Source organism: Hyperolius riggenbachi, chromosome 12 (genome assembly GCF_040937935.1).
Source record: "Hyperolius riggenbachi isolate aHypRig1 chromosome 12, aHypRig1.pri, whole genome shotgun sequence".
NCBI lineage: Eukaryota > Metazoa > Chordata > Amphibia > Anura > Hyperoliidae > Hyperolius > Hyperolius riggenbachi.
Genome location: NC_090657.1, coordinates 19,210,836 through 19,233,779, shown reverse-complemented (window position 1 = coordinate 19,233,779; position 22,944 = coordinate 19,210,836). Strand labels below are relative to the sequence as shown.

Below are 22,944 nucleotides of genomic sequence, written 5' to 3'. Positions count from 1 at the left end.
AGATTCTGCATAAAAATGGCCGAGTTACCGCTGATGACACCTGCTGATCCTTGCAGCTCTTGCGCACTTCTATATTTAGAATATTGTTCCCTTTTAATTCTTGGCTGAAGTTGATGTCTTTGCTCGTTTTCTTTTTTGTAGCTGCTTTATCAAACGTATAAACACAAACAATTCATTACCAGAATGTGAGAACAAGGGATTCAATTCACTAATCATTACTGCATTCGGCAATGCTTAAAACAGCTGATTTTTCAGAGAATGTTGTAAAATGTCAAGCAGGGCTGTTACCACATGGCAAGCTGAAATTACCGAGCAGTGAGGTAAATTACCGACTTGTGCAGTAAACACCTCAACAAATGCCAGCAAATGTCAATTCATCAAGATTACAGCATGCGGTTAATGCCAGTATTATGTTCCATAATTACTGTCAGATCTGGTATGTTGAAAACAGTGTGGAGACTGTAAAGGGAACCATGACTCACGGAAGCAGAGAGGGGTTACCTATGACTGACAGGAGCAGAGAGCCAATAGAAACCGCCTCTGTCTTCTGCAAGTCCTGCTGATGGGATGTGATGCCTTCTCGGGAGGGTCAAGCTTTTCTACCCCTCAGGCAGCAAGCAGAAAGAATGAAAAAAAAAGGTTTCCCCTGGAGCCCTTTGATGGTTTAACCCTTTAGGTTCCTGTTTGAAGATGCGGAGGAACTAGTGGGGAAATCACCTAAGCAGGGCATGTGTAATGTCTCCTGGAAGTTCTTCTGAGCTGTAGCAATTAAATAAAATGTTAAGAAAGACTGATAGACAGATCCAGAGGGAGCAGAGGCATTATAACAAACATGTACATTCTAAAGGGATGTGGCAATGCCTCTTAGGGCCCGTCTCCACTCGTCGGTTTTTCTGTGCATCAGTTTTTCTGCATGAGTTTCCTGACAGTTCTGCATTACTGTCAATTGTTTTTTTTGTATGTTAAAAATGCATTGAAGTGTGAACAAGCCCATTGTTTAACACTGGTTGCCGTTTTCCTGTGCAGAAAATGCACAGAAAAACTGACGAGTGGAGACTGGCCCTTACTATTGCATACCTCCCAACTTTTTGAGATGAGAAAGAGGGACACTTAAGCCACGTCCCTGCCACACCCCACCCTGATCACGACTACCCCCCCCCCCCCCCCGGGCCACACCCCTAGCCACGCATACCATAAAGATTTCATAAGAAAAGTGTTTTTATAATTCAAACCACACTGGTCCTTTCTATCCTGGTTCATTTTCCTTCATAGTAACATTTTAAAATTAGTAATCTATCAATTTAAAGGTTGGGAATAAAGTTTAGAGTCAATCAAACACATTTTTAGTAGAGAAATATATATATTTACATAGAAAGAGGGACAGATGAGGAGGAAAGAGGGACAGATGAGGAGGAAAGAGGGACAGAGGGGACAGGGCTCCCAAAGAGAGACTGTCCCTCCGAAAGAGGGACAGTTGGGAGCTATGCTATTGTAATGCCGTCACTGCACGGAGAACAGCATGTAACAAAACCGACAACTCCACACTCTCTTGCTGTTACCAAACAGGTTTTTGTGAGTTGAAGCCCATGGTTTTGGTAAATTACCGAACTTTTACCGCACCTGTGAAAATCTTGATGAACTGGTAAAAAAAAAGTCTAAAATACCGAATGTGGTATTTTCCTGAGTTGTTAACAGCCTTTGATGAATTGAAGTCATTGCCCATAAGTTGTCTTCTAAATCACTCAGGCCTGATGCAGTGCAAAAATATTTGAAAAAAATCATGTAGAAAAACTTCTAAGTTATCTAAATAGGCAAAGCTGTTGTGAATTGTTACTTCTTGAGAGGAAGTTGGCTATTGAAGCCTTATGTGACATGTCCCCTGCATCCAGGTACAAGCTGCTGAACCAGGAGGAGGGCGAGTATTATAATGTGCCCATACCTGAAGCCGAAGATGGGAACCTGGAGCTGCGGCAGAAGTTTGAGGTAGGTATCTGTGCATTGCGGACTCACTATTGTGCATACGGTACTTCCTGTTGGCGCAGAGATTGACATGCAGGTTTCATTATCAACATGATGACAGTTTTATGTTGTTCCTAATTTTCTTGTCCTGTTCAACTAGGAGGAATAGTTGTAATTGTGTCACAGATCTGCTTCAGGGTTACCTGGAGATAGAAGAAATACACGGTGATTAGTGGGGGGACTCTTTCTTGTACAGTCTACAGGGCAGAGTCTTATTTAAGGCAGCAGTAGACCATGTAAAGCTCTGAGTGTGACTGCAAGTCTCTGCATGGCCCGATGTTGCAGGATGATGATGTGGTCTGTTGATTTCTGAGAACGTCTCTGCTGTGCTACAGTTGACCTGAGAGAATGATTGAATATATGTCTGTATAAGGTTTGTGAATGTGAATATGTGAAGTGAACCATGAAATGGTGGTGGGCAGGGGGTGTAGACTGCAGGCTCATAAGAAACAAGCATGAACCTCGTTCACTGCAGTTGGTAAAAACTTCTAGTGTGGACAATTGGTAGCCCCCAAACTTTGACTGGTGCAGTATGTGGGAGGTACTTGTACAAACATCCAGGGCCGGGCCGAGGCATAGGCTGGAGAGGCTCCAGCCTCAGGGCGCAGTGTAGGAGGGGACGCACAATTCATTTAGCTGTCATTCCTAATTGTGTTTGAAGCAGAAAGAGATAAGAAAAGGAGATACATGGAAGTGACTGCAAGCCAGATAACTAGATATTAAGGTGTTGGGGACCCTGGGGTGCCTCTTAGTCTAAAAGCAATCAGTGTGTGACGGCTGGGGTGGCAGGGATGGAGGGGCGCACTTTGGAGTCTCAGCCTTGGGTGCTGGAGGACCTTGTCCCAGCTCTGCAAACATCCCAGTTGCACACAAGTGTCTGCCTGAGGCTGCAAGTCCTCTTCAAATATTCAGCTGCATCACAATGCATCTGTGAGAGAGAAATCCTATACATTTTTAGGTGATTGATTCACATAACTGTGTTTTAGGGACCCTTAGACATAATGCAGTGTGCAGTGTCATATGTTGCTTGGCAACACCTTGTGCTATGTGTCCCTATGCAGTGTGTTGCTGGCCCCTCCCATGCATACAGTACAGAACATTAATGGCAGCAGACATATGGGCAGCCAGCAGAAGAGTTCTTTCTTGTGATCCATGACGTTCTGTGCTGTGACCATGGCCGTCATGCTCTCCCTACACGCAGCTGATGGATGTGGTTAGCACTGGGTCACTAATAAATGTCATGAACACACATCTGGATAAGAGTAAATGTCATTCTCCCAATAGAGGTGGAATCTCTGGACCCTTCAGTGCAGATCAGTGGCTCCTCCTCCAATGTGTCAGTCAACTATAGACAACCATACATCAAACAAGTGACAGAGCTCCAAGCTGCAAGCCAACAACCTCTTACATTTCAGTTTGTAGCCTGGAGTGCTGTCACTTGTTTGATGTCTGTTTGAAGAAATGTGTATACCATTTATGATTAGCAACACTAGGTTAAAAAAAAAAAATGATTGTTAGATTAGCGGTAGGTCTCCCCCCCCCCCCCCCCCCTGAGAGTCCATCAACGCCGTGGGGAAGTCTAGTAGGGAATAATTTGTGCACATATTATTTATACTGAAGCTAACACCCTCCTTTGCTGTACCTGTTTTGAATGCATGTTGTGTAATTTTGTCCATATTGTGGCGCTCTGCACATCTTTGCAAATAGTTAATTCGGGTACAGCCTCTGTCTGAAAGCGCTGCCACTTCCTCCTGCTGTACAACATAGGAGTCTATGATAGAGGGACCCTCAGGAAACTGCAAAGCTGAGGCCTAGTAGGGGTGCACCCAGTGGCTTCAGAAGAAAAGACCTGGTGATGTCCAGTGTGGGAATCCAGAGTGGGGCACCACTATGTCTAGTTTGACTATTATACCAGCATTTTAGGGGTGGTTCTTCCATGAAGCAACGTCAGAATCAGGTGCTTCAGGGCTGTAACAATTAGAGAGTGGCAAGAGGCGGCTCCTGTCCCCAAATGTCCCCCTCCTTGCACTTCCCATCTTCCCCTCCCTAGATGTGCGGTGCCGCTTTACTCACCTGCATTCCAGTGATGGGATCCGCCTGTCCACCATCCTGTATCTACGGCTACAGTGGTGCCTCATGTGACCTGTTACATGCTGCCTGGTCACATGAAGCACCGCTGTAATCAGAGAGGAAGCAGGACTTTACACTTGGCAGGCGATCCCATTGCTAATCTGCTGAGAGCGAGCGAGTGAGTGATGCGGCGCAGGTGTAACACATACATGGCATCCTGGGGATCAAAGATGTTCCTCTCAGTCCAAGCGACCTTCTCACGTAGCACTATCTTGATAAACCGTTGTAATCACCTCCACCACACACAATATGACGACACTCACCAAATATGAGCCCACCAGGGTCTTTACACGCCTTGGGGATATTACCAGGTCACCCTCGACCTCTCATGACCAATTCTCCTTCAAATACCGATTATCCTCTTCACAATGCTTCTCTTCAGTTATCCCATATCATACAACTGCTCACTTGGATATCACTTCTTCCTCCACATATAACCTCAATTAAAAAAATTCTCCCATAGCATAACGCCGTTAAAACTTTAATATATATATAAAAGGTATTGCACTCACATAGATCACCGTTAAATCCAAGCATAGAGTATTTATGTGGGCCCTCCCCATGTAAGTGGCCACGGCTGATTTAGCAGGATCTCCTCCAAGCGTCCTGTCTAGCTGATCGGGGCTGCCACGCGCACAGCTCCCCTCACATCATTTTATCACCAAGCTTCAGTCCACGCCACTTTCGGGACCCACCCGACTACTTTCGTCATCAAGACTCATCAGAGTGTACGGATCCCGGCTGTGGCCAAACATTAAATAGTCCTCCATAATTTGCATATCCACACCTCCAACCTTGTAATTATCCTCTAATCGTCTCCCTAAATTCTTCTGAACTATTTAATGGCCACACCCGGGATCGGTAGCCCCGATGAGTCTTGCTGACGAAAAATCCCCAACAACTGCGCAAAGTAGCGAGAACGCTCGCCTTCCCATTCACACCCGTCTTGTGGCGTTGTGTGTCAGCACTGGCAGGTAGATGGATCAGGGAACACTCGTCGCTGGGATCCACCCTCCTGTGTTGTCAGGTGAGTGTTCAACTTTAGGCAGAATCCCTGCATCACACACCTGTCTCCACAAGACGAGGCAAAAGTGCTGTTGGGTTGGCCAAAAACCATCGCATTACATCTATTCCCTTTGTATCAGAATGCAGACAGGCTGGCAACCAATGCTGGCTGCAGGCACTGTGACCTGGACCCTGGGAAGCTGCAATGTGCTGCAGCCAACAGAATTCGTATGTTGCGAGTAGAAAACAGAGCGCTGTGCACCAAGGCAGGTGCTTCCAAAGTGTAATGGTTACACAGGTCACATACAGTGGAACATGCAAAGAGAATACAGGGTGGTCTACCAGATATTTTGTGGGGCTATGACCTGCTTCCTCAGAGACCAAATTACATATAGTTGTCCTGAAGGGAATTTTTTTTCCTAAACATTTAGTTTACTTTATTTAACGATCTATGGCATGAGCTGTAATTATAGTACAGTGTGTGTTCGTGGAATAGAAGAACTATATTTATATACACGATCAGCCAAAACATTAAAACCATGAAAACAAATGTAATGTTTTGGTATAGCTTTACGATCAGAGCATTTTTAGCATGTGCTACACTCACTGTTGTCCACTAGATGTCACCATATCATTCCTTATGCTCTGCATGTCACTGTAAGCAACAGATAACACTAATGCTAGGTACACACGATAACAATTTCTGTCAGATTTATCTGCCAGATTGATTTTTTCCAACATGTCCAATCTCAATTTTTAATCGATTTTCCGATCAATTTCCATAGAAGTGAACGGAAAAAGCTATTGAAAAAGCTAATAGAGTGCAGCACTTTCCAAATCGCAGTAAATCAAATCGCACTGGTGGAAAAGTTAACCTTGCGATCCGCCAGTCTGTAAAATTTAATCGGAGGGCAGGCGGTGGTAAAGGGCCTGAACTGGAATTCTCACAACGCAAACCCCCCAACTGCGGTTTTGTAAAATGGAGAGATTAAATTGAATTTCCTGGTTCTGGCTGAATGAACATAGGATGTCTGGAGAGGATTTGATGACCTGTCATCTCCCTTTGCTGTGTTTTACGCCTGTTTTTACCACAGTGTGTACATTCTGTAAAATACACTTTCTCTGAAGTAAATGAGAGTTTTAACCTTGCCGGTTAATATTACATTCAGAAATTACAGGCATATCTGAGCACAGTTGCCCCAGTGAAATGCAACAATAGAACAATTGAAAAGTGTCACTTCTGTGTTTTTGTTTGTTTTTTCCTGTAGCATGGCTGCCACTTTCTGAGATTAGTATTTTCAGTAGGTTACCACACACCAGCTGACAGCAGAAGTTAGGCTTGCGGAGGGAGTGGCTGCTCTGTAAAGCTGAATGGGAAGGATCTGAGAGTAGAACTGAAATAACAGAAGTAGAAATGTTACCATTACTAATCCCTGTTTTACATGGTACTGGCAGCCCCAGCTTGGATACACAAACCATTCAGTTAGTACAGTTGGACAATAGGAGCATAGGGAAATGACTTGTGTAGCTCCACCCTCCTGTACGTGTAATTGGACGCATACTGGAACTGCTAACCTGTATAGGATGTCACTGTTGTAACTCTCCCTGGCTGTCATGTTCATCCTCTGTTCTCATTCACTGATCCCAGGCCTGCAAGTGAAATGAGAGCACCTGCTCTGTATACTAGCCTGGTATCAGGGAATGAGAACAGGGTACAGACATGACTACTATATGAGAAAGCAGGCAATGACAGCCGCTATGTTGCTGCTAGTGTTCTTCAGGAATGCTGAGGAAAGTGGTTGGTGGCAGTGTTGTAACTGATGATCAAAGAGGTGAGGAAGAGCCACAGGGTCCTGACTCTGGAGGGAGTTGTGGTTTCCACACAGTGCAGGAAGGGTGGGCAGACCACTGAACTGCATCCATTACCCTGCACATCTTCACGGAGGTTCTAGTATATGATTTCTTCTCCTGTAATGTTTAGAGGTAACTCTAGGGGGACCTGAGCAGTGATTTATTTATTTATTTTTGTCCAATATAAGGGAGGTTCATGAAAAGTGTGGGTCGTTGGGGGGTGATGAGCATTACTTACCTTCGAGGGGCTGCTACCTAGTCTCCCATCTGTATGCGGCGCCACTATCTTCATCCAAACCAGCAGGTGCTGTAGTTTGAAGAGCACGCAGTGATAGGGCGCCACAGCAGTGCATGATGGGAGATATGGAAGTGTGCTGATAAGTGTGTATGTGTGTGGATCTGTGTACATGTGTGTGGAGGTGTAATAAATTATATGCACGTGGGTGGATATGTGCTGATCCATATGCACACGTGTATATGCATGCTTACCTGTGTGCACATGTGGAGGTGTACTAAACTGTGTGCTGTGCTGTCCTGTCAGCGGGTGTGCGCTGTCCTGTCAGCGGGTGTGCGCTGTCCTGTCTGCGGGTGTGCGCTGTCCTGTCTGCGGGTGTGCGCTGTCCTGTCTGCGGATGTGAGCTGTCTGCGGGTGTGCGCTGTCCTGTCTGCGGATGTGAGCTGTCTGCGGGTGTGCACTGTCCTGTCTGCGGGTGTGCGCTGTGCTGTCTGCGGGTGTGCGCTGTGCTGTCTGCGGGTGTGCGCTGTCCTGTCTGCGGATCCGCTGTCCTGTCTGCGGGTGTGCGCTGTGCTGTCTGCGGATGTGCGCTGTCCTGTCTGGGGATGTGCGCTGTCCTGTCTGGGGATGTGAGCTGTCTGCGGGTGTGCGCTGTCCTGTCTGCGGGTGTGCGCTGTGCTGTCTGCGGGTGTGCGCTGTGCTGTCTGCGGGTGTGCGCTGTCCTGTCTGCGGATGTGAGCTGTCTGCGGGTGTGCGCTGTCCTGTCTGCGGGTGTGCACTGTCCTGTCTGCGGGTGTGCGCTGTGCTGTCTGCGGGTGTGCGCTGTCCTGTCTGCGGGTGTGCGCTGTGCTGTCTGCGGGTGTGCGCTGTGCTGTCTGCGGGTGTGCGCTGTCCTGTCTGCGGATGTGAGCTGTCTGCGGGTGTGCGCTGTCCTGTCTGCGGGTGTGCACTGTCCTGTCTGCGGGTGTGCGCTGTCCTGTCTGCGGGTGTGCGCTGTCCTGTCTGCGGATCCGCTGTCCTGTCTGCGGATGTGCGCTGTCCTGTCTGCGGATGTGCGCTGTCCTGTCTGCGGATGTGAGCTGTCTGCGGATGTGAGCTGTCTGCGGATGTGCGCTGTCCTGTCTGCGGGTGTGCGCTGTCCTGTCTGCGGGTGTGCGCTGTCCTGTCTGGGGACGTGCGCTGTCCTGTCTGGGGACGTGCGCTGTCCTGTCTGGGGACGTGCGCTGTCCTGTCTGGGGACGTGCGCTGTCCTGTCTGCGGGTGTGCGCTGTGCTGTCTGCGGGTGTGCGCTGTCCTGTCTGGGGATGTGCGCTGTCCTGTCTGGGGATGTGCGCTGTCCTGTCTGGGGATGTGCGCTGTCCTGTCTGCGGCTGTGCGCTGTCCTGTCTGCGGGTGTGCGCTGTCCTGTCTGCGGGTGTGCGCTGTCCTGTCTGCGGGTGTGCGCTGTCCTGTCTGCGGGTGTGCGCTGTCCTGTCTGCGGGTGTGCGCTGTCCTGTCTGCGAGTGTGCGCTGTCCTGTCTGCGGATGTGAGCTGTCTGCGGATGTGAGCTGTCTGCGGATGTGAGCTGATCCATATGCACACGTGTATATGCATGCTTACCTGTGTGCACATGTGGAGGTGTACTAAACTGTGTGCTGTGCTGTCCTGTCAGCGGGTGTGCGCTGTCCTGTCAGCGGGTGTGCGCTGTCCTGTCTGCGGGTGTGCGCTGTCCTGTCTGCGGGTGTGCGCTGTCCTGTCTGCGGGTGTGCGCTGTCCTGTCTGCGGGTGTGCGCTGTCCTGTCTGCGGGTGTGCGCTGTCCTGTCTGGGGATGTGCGCTGTCCTGTCTGGGGATGTGCGCTGTCCTGTCTGCGGATGTGCGCTGTCCTGTCTGCGGATCTGTCCGCTGTCCTGTCTGCGGGTGTGCGCTGTCCCATGTGCGAATCTGTACTTTCCCATGTGTGGATGTGTGCTGATCACTATGCACATGTGTGGATGCATGCTCATCTCTGTGCACATGTGTGGATGTGTACTAAACCGTATGCGGGTGTGGGTGTGTGCTGATCTGTGTGCACTTCTGTGCTTGTGTTCTGGTGTAATCTGCAGTCAGTCTGCTGTTGACTAACCTGGCAGTTTTTCTGTCTTGCAGGGCTGTCATATAAAAAAAATCTACTTCCTGAAGGTAGCCTCTTTCTGATTGGCCTTTTCTTCACTTCCCAGAATCCATTTCTATCACACACTTTCTTCTGCTCGATCTATTGTTTTACTTTTTTCTTTTAATATTTGCAAAGGTTCATCACAGAAGAATTAAGAATGCATCATTACATCTGGGAATTCCTGCATACACCGCCACTGCCCCACCGCGCCATTTACCGCATAATCACCATCAGTCCCTGCATACACTGCCACAAATCTCTCCATTCCCTGTATAACTACCACCAGTCCCGCATACACCACCATAACCTCTGCCAGTCCCTGAATACACCACCATCCCCCCCCCCCTTGAATGCGCCACCCTAACCTTGCCAGTCCCTGAATACACCACCATAGATGCCCAGAGGATATGATAGATCTCTATGCAGATCACTAGAAGCCCAGAAGATCTGATGGATCTCCATGCAGGTCACTAGAAGCCCAGAGGATCTGATACATCTCTATAATCCCTGAAAGCCCAGAGGATCTAATAGATATCCATGCAGAATCACTAGAAGCCCAGAGAATCTAATAAATCTATATGCAGATCACAAGGAGCCCAGAGGACCTGATAGATCTCTATGCAGGTCACTAGGAGTCCAAATGATCTGATAGATCTCTATGCAGATCACTAGAAGCCCAGAGGCTATGTCAAATCTCTATAATCCCTGAAAGCCCTGAGGAATTGATAGATCTCTATGCAGATCACTAGAAACCCAGAGGAACTGATAGATCTCTATGCACATCACTAGAAGCCCAGAGGATCTAATAGATCTCCATGCATATCACTAGAAACCCAGAGCATCTGATAAATCTTTATGCAGATCACTAAGAGCCCAGAGGATCTGATAGATCTCTATGCAGATTACTAGGAGCCTAGAGGATCTGATAGATCTCTATGCAGATCACTAGGAGCCCAGAGGATCTGATAAATCTCTAGAATACCTGAAAGCCCAGAAGATCTGATAAATCTCTAGAATACCTGAAAGCCCTGAGGATCTGATAAATCTCTATAATCCCTGAAAGCCCCGAGGATCTGATAAATCTCTAGAATACCTGAAAGCCCTGAGGATCTGATAAATCTCTAGAATCCCTGAAAGCCCAGAGGATCTGATAAATCTCTAGTATACCTGAAAGCCCCGAGGATCTGATAAATCTCTAGAATCCCTGAAAGCCCAGAGGATCTGATAAATCTCTAGTATACCTGAAAGCCCTGAGGATCTGATAAATCTCTATAATCCCTGAAAGCCCCGAGGATCTGATAAATCTCTAGAATACCTGAAAGCCCCGAGGATCTGATAAATCTCTATAATCCCTGAAAGCCCCGAGGATCTGATAAATCTCTAGAATACCTGAAAGCCCCGAGGATCTGATAAATCTCTAGAATCCCTGAAAGCCCAGAGGATCTGATAAATCTCTATAATCCCTGAAAGCCCAGAGGATCTGATAAATCTCTATAATCCCTGAAAGCCCCGAGGATCTGATAAATCTCTATAATCCCTGAAAGCCCCGAGGATCTGATAAATCTCTAGAATACCTGAAAGCCCCGAGGATCTGATAAATCTCTAGAATACCTGAAAGCCCCGAGGATCTGATAAATCTCTAGAATACCTGAAAGCCCCGAGGATCTGATAAATCTCTATAATCCCTGAAAGCCCCGAGGATCTGATAAATCTCTAGAATACCTGAAAGCCCCGAGGATCTGATAAATCTCTAGAATCCCTGAAAGCCCAGAGGATCTGATAAATCTCTAGTATACCTGAAAGCCCTGAGGATCTGATAAATCTCTATAATCCCTGAAAGCCCCGAGGATCTGATAAATCTCTAGAATACCTGAAAGCCCCGAGGATCTGATAAATCTCTAGAATACCTGAAAGCCCCGAGGATCTGATAAATCTCTATAATCCCTGAAAGCCCTGAGGATCTGATAAATCTCTAGAATACCTGAAAGCCCCGAGGATCTGATAAATCTCTATAATCCCTGAAAGCCCAGAGGATCTGATAAATCTCTAGAATACCTGAAAGCCCAGAGGATCTGATAAATCTCTAGAATACCTGAAAGCCCAGAGGATCTGATAAATCTCTAGAATACTTGAAAGCCCCGAGGATCTGATAAATCTCTATAATCCCTGAAAGCCCAGAGGATCTGATAAATCTCTAGAATCCCTGAAAGCCCCGAGGATCTGATAAATCTCTAGAATACCTGAAAGCCCCGAGGATCTGATAAATCTCTATAATCCCTGAAAGCCCTGAGGATCTGATAAATCTCTAGAATCCCTGAAAGCCCCGAGGATCTGATAAATCTCTAGAATACCTGAAAGCCCCGAGGATCTGATAAATCTCTAGAATCCCTGAAAGCCCAGAGGATCTGATAAATCTCTAGAATACCTGAAAGCCCAGAGGATCTGATAAATCTCTAGAATCCCTGAAAGCCCAGAGGATCTGATAAATCTCTAGAATACCTGAAAGCCCCGAGGATCTGATAAATCTCTATAATCCCTGAAAGCCCTGAGGATCTGATAAATCTCTAGAATACTTGAAAGCCCAGAGGATCTGATAAATCTCTAGAATCCCTGAAAGCCCAGAGGATCTGATAAATCTCTAGAATACCTGAAAGCCCCGAGGATCTGATAAATCTCTAGAATACCTGAAAGCCCAGAGGATCTGATAAATCTCTAGAATACCTGAAAGCCCCGAGGATCTGATACATCTCTATAATCCCTGAAAGCCCAGAGGATCTGATAAATCTCTAGAATACCTGAAAGCCCCGAGGATCTGATAAATCTCTAGAATCCCTGAAAGCCCTGAGGATCTGATAAATCTCTAGAATACCTGAAAGCCCCGAGGATCTGATAAATCTCTATAATCCCTGAAAGCCCCGAGGATCTGATAAATCTCTATAATCCCTGAAAGCCCTGAGGATCTGATAAATCTCTAGAATACTTGAAAGCCCAGAGGATCTGATAAATCTCTAGAATCCCTGAAAGCCCAGAGGATCTGATAAATCTCTAGAATACCTGAAAGCCCCGAGGATCTGATAAATCTCTATAATCCCTGAAAGCCCCGAGGATCTGATAAATCTCTAGAATACCTGAAAGCCCCGAGGATCTGATAAATCTCTAGAATCCCTGAAAGCCCCGAGGATCTGATAAATCTCTAGAATACCTGAAAGCCCCAAGGATCTGATAAATCTCTAGAATCCCTGAAAGCCCTGAGGATCTGATAAATCTCTAGAATACCTGAAAGCCCCGAGGATCTGATAAATCTGTATAATCCCTGAAAGCCCCGAGGATCTGATAAATCTCTAGAATACTTGAAAGCCCCGAGGATCTGATAAATCTCTAGAATCCCTGAAAGCCCAGAGGATCTGATAAATCTCTAGTATACCTGAAAGCCCCGAGGATCTGATAAATCTCTATAATCCCTGAAAGCCCCGAGGATCTGATAAATCTCTAGAATACTTGAAAGCCCAGAGGATCTGATAAATCTCTATAATCCCTGAAAGCCCCGAGGATCTGATAAATCTCTAGAATACCTGAAAGCCCAGAGGATCTGATAAATCTCTAGTATACCTGAAAGCCTAGAGGATCTGATAAATCTCTATAATCCCTGAAAGCCCCGAGGATCTGATAAATCTCTAGAATACCTGAAAGCCCAGAGGATCTGATAAATCTCTAGAATACCTGAAAGCCCTGAGGATCTGATAAATCTCTATAATCCCTGAAAGCCCAGAGGATCTGATAAATCTCTAGAATACCTGAAAGCCCCGAGGATCTGATAAATCTCTAGAATACCTGAAAGCCCAGAGGATCTGATAAATCTCTAGAATACCTGAAAGCACCGAGGATCTGATAAATCTCTAGAATACCTGAAAGCCCAGAGGATCTGATAAATCTCTAGAATACCTGAAAGCCCAGAGGATCTGATAAATCTCTAGAATACCTGAAAGCCCCGAGGATCTGATAAATCTCTAGAATACCTGAAAGCCCCGAGGATCTGATAAATCTCTAGAATACCTGAAAGCCCAGAGGATCTGATAAATCTCTAGAATACCTGAAAGCCCCGAGGATCTGATAAATCTCTAGAATACCTGAAAGCCCAGAGGATCTGATAAATCTCTAGAATACCTGAAAGCCCCGAGGATCTGATAAATCTCTATAATCCCTGAAAGCCCCGAGGATCTGATAAATCTCTAGAATACCTGAAAGCCCCGAGGATCTGATAAATCTCTAGAATACCTGAAAGCCCAGAGGATCTGATAAATCTCTATAATCCCTGAAAGCCCCGAGGATCTGATAAATCTCTAGAATACCTGAAAGCCCCGAGGATCTGATAAATCTCTATAATCCCTGAAAGCCCCGAGGATCTGATAAATCTCTATAATCCCTGAAAGCCCCGAGGATCTGATAAATCTCTAGAATACCTGAAAGCCCCGAGGATCTGATAAATCTCTATAATCCCTGAAAGCCCCGAGGATCTGATAAATCTCTAGAATACCTGAAAGCCCCGAGGATCTGATAAATCTCTAGAATACCTGAAAGCCCCGAGGATCTGATAAATCTCTAGAATACCTGAAAGCCCAGAGGATCTGATAAATCTCTAGAATACCTGAAAGCCCCGAGGATCTGATAAATCTCTAGAATACCTGAAAGCCCAGAGGATCTGATAAATCTCTAGAATCCCTGAAAGCCCCGAGGATCTGATAAATCTCTATAATCCCTGAAAGCCCCGAGGATCTGATAAATCTCTAGAATACCTGAAAGCCCAGAGGATCTGATAAATCTCTAGAATACCTGAAAGCCCCGAGGATCTGATAAATCTCTATAATCCCTGAAAGCCCCGAGGATCTGATAAATCTCTAGAATACCTGAAAGCCCCGAGGATCTGATAAATCTCTATAATCCCTGAAAGCCCCGAGGATCTGATAAATCTCTAGAATACCTGAAAGCCCAGAGGATCTGATAAATCTCTAGAATACCTGAAAGCCCCGAGGATCTGATAAATCTCTAGAATACCTGAAAGCCCAGAGGATCTGATAAATCTCTAGAATACCTGAAAGCCCCGAGGATCTGATAAATCTCTAGAATACCTGAAAGCCCCGAGGATCTGATAAATCTCTAGAATACCTGAAAGCCCCGAGGATCTGATAAATCTCTATAATCCCTGAAAGCCCTGAGGATCTGATAAATCTCTAGAATACCTGAAAGCCCCGAGGATCTGATAAATCTCTATAATCCCTGAAAGCCCCGAGGATCTGATAAATCTCTAGAATACCTGAAAGCCCCGAGGATCTGATAAATCTCTATAATCCCTGAAAGCCCAGAGGATCTGATAAATCTCTATAATCCCTGAAAGCCCCGAGGATCTGATAAATCTCTAGAATACCTGAAAGCCCAGAGGATCTGATAAATCTCTATAATCCCTGAAAGCCCCGAGGATCTGATAAATCTCTAGAATACCTGAAAGCCCCGAGGATCTGATAAATCTCTATAATCCCTGAAAGCCCAGAGGATCTGATAAATCTCTATAATCCCTGAAAGCCCCGAGGATCTGATAAATCTCTAGAATACCTGAAAGCCCAGAGGATCTGATAAATCTCTATAATCCCTGAAAGCCCCGAGGATCTGATAAATCTCTAGAATACCTGAAAGCCCTGAGGATCTGATAAATCTCTAGAATCCCTGAAAGCCCAGAGGATCTGATAAATCTCTAGAATACCTGAAAGCCCAGAGGATCTGATAAATCTCTAGAATACCTGAAAGCCCCGAGGATCTGATAAATCTCTAGAATACCTGAAAGCCCCGAGGATCTGATAAATCTCTAGAATACCTGAAAGCCCCGAGGATCTGATAAATCTCTATAATCCCTGAAAGCCCCGAGGATCTGATAAATCTCTAGAATACCTGAAAGCCCCGAGGATCTGATAAATCTCTATAATCCCTGAAAGCCCCGAGGATCTGATAAATCTCTAGAATACCTGAAAGCCCAGAGGATCTGATAAATCTCTAGAATACCTGAAAGCCCCGAGGATCTGATAAATCTCTAGAATACCTGAAAGCCCAGAGGATCTGATAAATCTCTAGAATACCTGAAAGCCCAGAGGATCTGATAAATCTCTAGAATACCTGAAAGCCCCGAGGATCTGATAAATCTCTAGAATACCTGAAAGCCCCGAGGATCTGATAAATCTCTAGAATACCTGAAAGCCCCGAGGATCTGATAAATCTCTATAATCCCTGAAAGCCCCGAGGATCTGATAAATCTCTAGAATCCCTGAAAGCCCAGAGGATCTGATAAATCTCTATAATCCCTGAAAGCCCCGAGGATCTGATAAATCTCTATAATCCCTGAAAGCCCCGAGGATCTGATAAATCTCTATAATCCCTGAAAGCCCCGAGGATCTGATAAATCTCTAGAATACCTGAAAGCCCAGAGGATCTGATAAATCTCTAGAATACCTGAAAGCCCCGAGGATCTGATAAATCTCTATAATCCCTGAAAGCCCCGAGGATCTGATAAATCTCTAGAATACCTGAAAGCCCCGAGGATCTGATAAATCTCTAGAATACCTGAAAGCCCCGAGGATCTGATAAATCTCTAGAATCCCTGAAAGCCCCGAGGATCTGATAAATCTCTATAATCCCTGAAAGCCCCGAGGATCTGATAAATCTCTATAATCCCTGAAAGCCCCGAGGATCTGATAAATCTCTATAATCCCTGAAAGCCCAGAGGATCTGATAAATCTCTATAATCCCTGAAAGCCCCGAGGATCTGATAAATCTCTAGAATACCTGAAAGCCCTGAGGATCTGATAAATCTCTAGAATACCTGAAAGCCCCGAGGATCTGATAAATCTCTAGAATACTTGAAAGCCCCGAGGATCTGATAAATCTCTAGAATACCTGAAAGCCCCGAGGATCTGATAAATCTCTATAATCCCTGAAAGCCCCGAGGATCTGATAAATCTCTAGAATACCTGAAAGCCCCGAGGATCTGATAAATCTCTAGTATACCTGAAAGCCCTGAGGATCTGATAAATCTCTATAATCCCTGAAAGCCCCGAGGATCTGATAAATCTCTATAATCCCTGAAAGCCCAGAGGATCTGATAAATCTCTAGAATACCTGAAAGCCCCGAGGATCTGATAAATCTCTAGAATCCCTGAAAGCCCCGAGGATCTGATAAATCTCTAGAATACCTGAAAGCCCCGAGGATCTGATAAATCTCTAGAATCCCTGAAAGCCCCGAGGATCTGATAAATCTCTAGAATACCTGAAAGCCCCGAGGATCTGATAAATCTCTATAATCCCTGAAAGCCCAGAGGATCTGATAAATCTCTAGAATACCTGAAAGCCCTGAGGATCTGATAAATCTCTAGAATACCTGAAAGCCCAGAGGATCTGATAAATCTCTAGAATACCTGAAAGCCCCGAGGATCTGATAAATCTCTATAATCCCTGAAAGCCCCGAGGATCTGATAAATCTCTAGAATACCTGAAAGCCCCGAGGATCTGATAAATCTCTAGAATCCCTGAAAGCCCAGAGGATCTGATAAATCTCTAGAATACCTGAAAGCCCAGAGGATCTGATAAATCTCTATAATCCCTGAAAGCCCCGAGGATCTGATAAATCTCTAGAATACCTGAAAGCCCCGAGGATCTGATAAATCTCTAGAATCCCTGAAAGCCCCGAGGATCTGATAAATCTCTATAATCCCTGAAAGCCCCGAGGAACTGATAAATCTCTAGAATACCTGAAAGCCCCGAGGATCTGATAAATCTCTAGAATCCCTGAAAGCCCCGAGGATCTGATAAATCTCTAGAATACCTGAAAGCCCCGAGGATCTGATAAATCTCTATAATCCCTGAAAGCCCCGAGGATCTGATAAATCTCTAGAATACCTGAAAGCCCTGAGGATCTGATAAATCTCTAGAATACCTGAAAGCCCTGAGGATCTGATAAATCTCTAGAATACCTGAAAGCCCAGAGGATCTGATAAATCTCTAGAATACCTGAAAGCCCCGAGGATCTGATAAATCTCTAGAATACCTGAAAGCCCAGAGGATCTGATAAATCTCTAGAATACCTGAAAGCCCCGAGGATCTGATAAATCTCTAGAATACCTGAAAGCCCCGAGGATCTGATAAATCTCTAGAATACCTGAAAGCCCCGAGGATCTGATAAATCTCTAGAATACCTGAAAGCCCAGAGGATCTAATAGATCTCTATGCAAAATCACTAGAAGCCCAGATAATCTAATAAATCTCCGTAGAGAATCCCTGAAAGCTGAGAGGATCTAATAGATCTGCATAGAGAATGGCAGGAACCCTGAGGGGCCTTTCACTGGGACAGTGCGGTGCAGTATTGTTACCGCACCCCACCGTAGGGCACTTTCATACCGATGCGGTAAGCTCGATGCGGTGGAAGTTACATTTTTGCTGCATGCCGGACGCATGGACAAATCTACGTTACCGCGCAGTTCTGTGGCGACTTGCAGCGGACCGGAAGTCATGTAAGTCTATAACGACGCATGTGTGTGAAAACCGCCACCATTTTTACGCATTGCGCATGCAGGGACGCATATTTTTCAATACACTTCCGCGCACGTGAACACTTCGGCCACAGGAAGTGAGCGTCACTTCCTGCTTGGCCTGCAACCATATGGGGATTACCGCGTACTAATACAGTAATCCCTGAAGGCCTGTTAGGTGTGGTGCCGCCAATCCCTAGTGTGAAACCGGCCTGAAGGATCTGCTAGATCTATATAAAGAATCCGTGGAAACCCAGAGTGTCTGATAGATCTCCACAAGAAATCACTGGAAGTTCCGAGGATCTTATAGATCAGCACCCACCCTGTCCCCAAAGCCCACCAAGAGTACAAGTTTATCAAGAAACTGCCCCTATTCACAGGTGGGGTGATTGGGTAACTGCCACAGAACATGCACTGCTGCTGGTACCTCACAGGATTGGGGATCACTGGATTTGTCAGAACCTGTGTCAAGCTTTTCAGGCAATTCATCATTCCAGCCGATTTCCTCATTGATCTTCTGATCAGTGATTGGTGGGACAGGAATACCACATAAATGACGTAGGTATAGAATGACTCTCCTGTGCAGTTTCTTGTTATCATGTAAGATCCAAAACACACAATTTGCTTACTCCCAGCTAAAGCACTTTCCTACCTTTATTTTGTCAGCAGGCGCCAGTCAGCCAATCAGGTGTACTGTCATAGACCCTATGCCTGCCGTGCCAAATCTAGCAGGAATTGCATAAATTAGGTAGCATTCAGGAGGGAGGCTTCGGTTGGACATAATCATAGATTACATCTTTTACAGGGACGCCCCGTGTAGGCACATCTCCCACACGGTCCCCTCCCTAACCACTCACCTGTCAACCGCATCCTGGGAGCTGCCAAAAATGTTAAAATCACAAACACTGGTCCGCACGACAGCCGGGGGCCCCAGACTGACGTACGAACCATTGTTTGTGATTTTATCATGTAAGATCCCTCAGAATCCTGCTCTTTTCTCCATACATGCCCCTCACAGGGCAGGACATGTGCAAAACTGATTATAGACTGGCATATCCAATCCCTCAACAGATGATCAACAGCAGATTATCACCCATTTCCCCCCATGTCACCCTCTAGGTTTTTCCTACAGTCACAGTCCACCCATCATCTGCACCAGGCTCTATTTTGTCTCTTTAGCAATGAAGGATGCACAAAATAGTTCAGTTCCCGCCCAGCCAGCGTCCCCTGCACAGTTATGTATTAATGTGGATACATAGCAGCGACATATATACTCACCTCAGTTTCCTGTGTGTGGATGTGCCGTGCCCTGAGTATATATGCTCTTCTGTATAGCATGTGACCTGCCGCTGCTGATTCTATTCTACTGAGTAGGTGCTCCAATGAGTACAGACCTCATCCGCACTATGCATGTTCCGGCCTGCCCTGTGAACACGCATGTGATCTGTTACATATGGAGACTGCTCAGCTGGCGCCAGTGTCATCTCTTCTAGCACTTATGAAATGACACAGATGTGGTTTCTTGTTTCCAGGAAAAGATAATCAGACCCTGCTGATAATTGCTGCTCTGGGGAATACTTAGCTGTAATATGTCTGTTTTGTTATGTGGGGCCATTATTGCCCTCCAGAAGGGCTGAGCGATGGATTCCGCATTTGTAGAAACTCCTCCATACCTCCCAATTTTTTTTAAGATGGGAAAGAGGGACACTTAAGCCACACCCCTGATCACGCCCCCGCCACACCCCTAGTTACGCATACCATAAAGATTTTATAAGAAAAATATGTTTTATAATTGAAACCACACTGGTCCTTTCTATCCTGGTTCATTTTCCTTCATATTAACATTTTAAAATTAGTAATATATTAATTTAAAGGATGGGAATAATGTTTAGAGTCAATCAATCAAGCACATTTTTAGTAGATATATATATATCTGAGGGACAGTTGGGAGCTATGCTCCTCCTCTGCTGTCCTGTGGGGTATGGTCGCAGGCTTGATTATCTATGGCTGGCTATGGCTAATAGCTTTGTTTAATTCTGGGCTGTGGAGTCTGTACAGAAATCCACCGACTCCGACTCTTCAGTTTAGGATTCCACCGACTCCGACTCCTCAGTTTAGGATTCCACCGACTCCAACTCCTCAGTATAGGATTCCACCGACTCCGACTCCTCAGTTTAGGATTCCTCCGACTCCTCAGTTTAGGATTCCACCGACTTCGACTCCTCTAATTTGCATATTACAATCTTGTTGATTGAAGTATGTAACGTGAAATTCGTCTTTTAACTGCCAATGCTTAGGAATTTTAAAAGACAACTGAAGTGCGAAGGATATGGAGACTGCCATACTTATTCCCTTTAGTCATAGACTAAAACTAGACCTTGGTAAGAGTACTTGTAGAGGACAGGAACAAAGAACATCTATCAGGCTCTAGGCAATGTAAGTGTGGGTGCATGTAAGAATGATGTGCAGGTACTCTGCAGGGGAATGAGGAGATTCTTCCTCTATTGCACATTCTTCATGCACAATCTGAACATGGATCAGGCCCTAGGCAATGTAACTGTGGGTACATGTAAGAGTGATGTGCAGGTTCTCTGCAGGGGAATGAGGAGATTCTTCCTCTATTACACATTCTTCATGCACAATCCGAACAAGGTTTATGGGTGATAGACAACACCTCTGTGTTCAATGTGCACAACATTCTCAGTGGGATTCCCTGCAGCTCTGTGGGGAGTGCATATGTAGAGTATAGCACTACTAGTATAGTACTACTGTGTACCAAAGTAAACATGAGACAGATGAAATTAAAGTTTTATACATACCTGGGGCTTCCTTCAGCCCCCTTCAGGCTAATCAGTCCCTCGCTGTCCTCCTCCGCCACCTGGATCTTCTGCTATGTGGCGTAGTGCACACACTCTGCCGCCGGGAGCGTACTACACCTGCGCAGCACTATTGCGCAGGTGCACAACGCTTCTGGCTGTGGAAGCGGCATGCGGCCGGACTGCGCTGACTGGCTGAATTACCAGGACTCATAGCAGAAGATCCAGGTTTTGGAGGTGGACAGCGAGGGACTGATTATCCTGAAGGCGGCTGGAGGAAGCCCCAGGTATGTATAAAACTTTTCTTTTCATCCTTCTCAGGTACCATTTAATTTGTAGTCACCAAACCAAATTTTAACAACATATCAAATTATTTGTTTTGCATAAATCAGAATCAATGCAGAATTATTTCCATCTCATTGACCATCTCTATTAGTGACATAGCTACACATCAGGCTTTATTCTTACAGCATAGATGTTATTTAGTATATATGTTACGGCCAGAACCCGAAGTTTGGCCAGAACTAGAAGTGGCCGGCCACTTCGGGTTCTGGCCGGCCAATGTGCGAACTGGCCGCTGCGCTGCGGCCAATGTGAGAAATGCAACAATTCCTGTAAAGTTAATGGGATGTTGTGGCCGCAGCGCAGCGGGCAAAATGTATCACACATCTTTACTTTATTCAATGACATTAAGCCGCCCGGCTTTTTCCCCGCTTTCTCTCTTCCCCTCGCCTCTCTCTCCTCCCCTCGCCTCTCTCTCTTCCTTCTCTTATGGGCAGCCGGGCGGGGGACACGCGTGTCCAGGAGAGTCGTTCGTCGCGGCAGGAGAGCAGAGCGGGGAGGCTGCAGACATCGCTTCTGCCAGCACCCGCTCTGCAAGAACGGCAGGATTCCCCTGCCGCGACGAACGACTCCGGAGGGACACGCGTGTCCCCGCCCGGCTGCCCATAAGAGAAGAAGAGAGAGAGGCGGGGGGAGGAGAGAGAGGCGGGGGGAGGTGAGAGAGGCGGGGGGGGGGGGGGGGAGGAGAGAGGCAGAGAAAAAGCCGGTCGGCGTAATGTCATTGAATAAAGTAAAGATGTGTGATACATTTTGCCCGCTGCGCTGCGGCCACAACATCCCATTAACTTTACAGGAATTGTTGCATTTCTCACATTGGCCGCAGCGCAGCGGCCACTTCGCACATTGGCCGGCCAGAACCCGAAGTGGCCGCACTGCGGGTTCTGGCTGTAACATATATAAGAGATTCCTGTGTACACATCATATATACAGTCACAATCCGATGTGTATATCTGACTTTAAAAATACGGGGACTGCTTTATTGAAGCAGCACAAGTAACTAATTTTGATTGGTTTATTTCATTTTTGTGGACTAAGCACAGCTATTACTGTATGTATACATTATTTATGACTATTATCTGAGAAATAGAACATTTTATCATTTTCTATTTTAATTACAGTTTAAATTCATTAGGAGTCGGAGTCGGTGCATTTTTTCTCTGACTCCGACTCCAGGCACCCAAAATTCCTCCGACTCCACAGCCCTGGTTTAATTGTCTGCTATTAAGCAGCAAATGTTTTGCAGCCATCACATGGATCATATCAGAATATAGTGAGATTACTGAAAGGTCAGAGAACCAACAAAATCCGTGCAGTACATGTGCCCTGGATGGGGTTAAAACTGGTACCAAGTGTGCTGCAAGGAGAGATTGCTATCCACTACTTCATTGTGCTGCCCATTCTATAAAATATAACCTGAGAAGAGGAGGAGGGGGGACCCTAGTTATGAGTGCAGCAGGTGAGTAGAGATGGGCTGTCAGGAGTGCAGAATGTTATCACTATAGCATTATCCAGCAGTGACAGAGACAGTCCCTGGTGAATCAAACTTTTCTTCATAACACGGTTTTTAATTGATCATGCTTGGCATACTACTATTTCAGCACTAGATGGCAATATAGCACAGGTAATGTATTGTATGCAGAATGCATGTTGCCGATCATAGTCATCCATGGTAGGTTTAACTACTGGCTTCAGTATAACGGGTCACCCTATCAGTTTTCTGTGTGCGTTTTCTGCACTATGCAGGGAAACGCGCTCGTTTTTTTCACAGAAGGGAATTGATAGGGAAAATGCACACAGTGCTGCTTTGCTGCTGTCTTTTTTCCTGCATGTAAAAATGCATTCAAG

At 46.0% G+C, this 22,944-nt stretch overlaps 1 protein-coding gene across 2 annotated transcripts in view; it reads left to right on the top strand.

Annotated features, from left to right (window-relative positions):
- PRKCA (protein kinase C alpha) overlaps positions 1–22,944 on the top strand; it is a 535,637-nt gene that overhangs the window by 425,587 nt on the left and 87,106 nt on the right. For both annotated transcript variants that reach the window (XM_068262584.1, XM_068262583.1), the window contains exon 8: positions 1,890–1,983. In XM_068262584.1, coding sequence (XP_068118685.1) covers positions 1,890–1,983 — 94 coding nt within the window. The remainder of the gene's footprint in view (positions 1–1,889; positions 1,984–22,944) is intronic.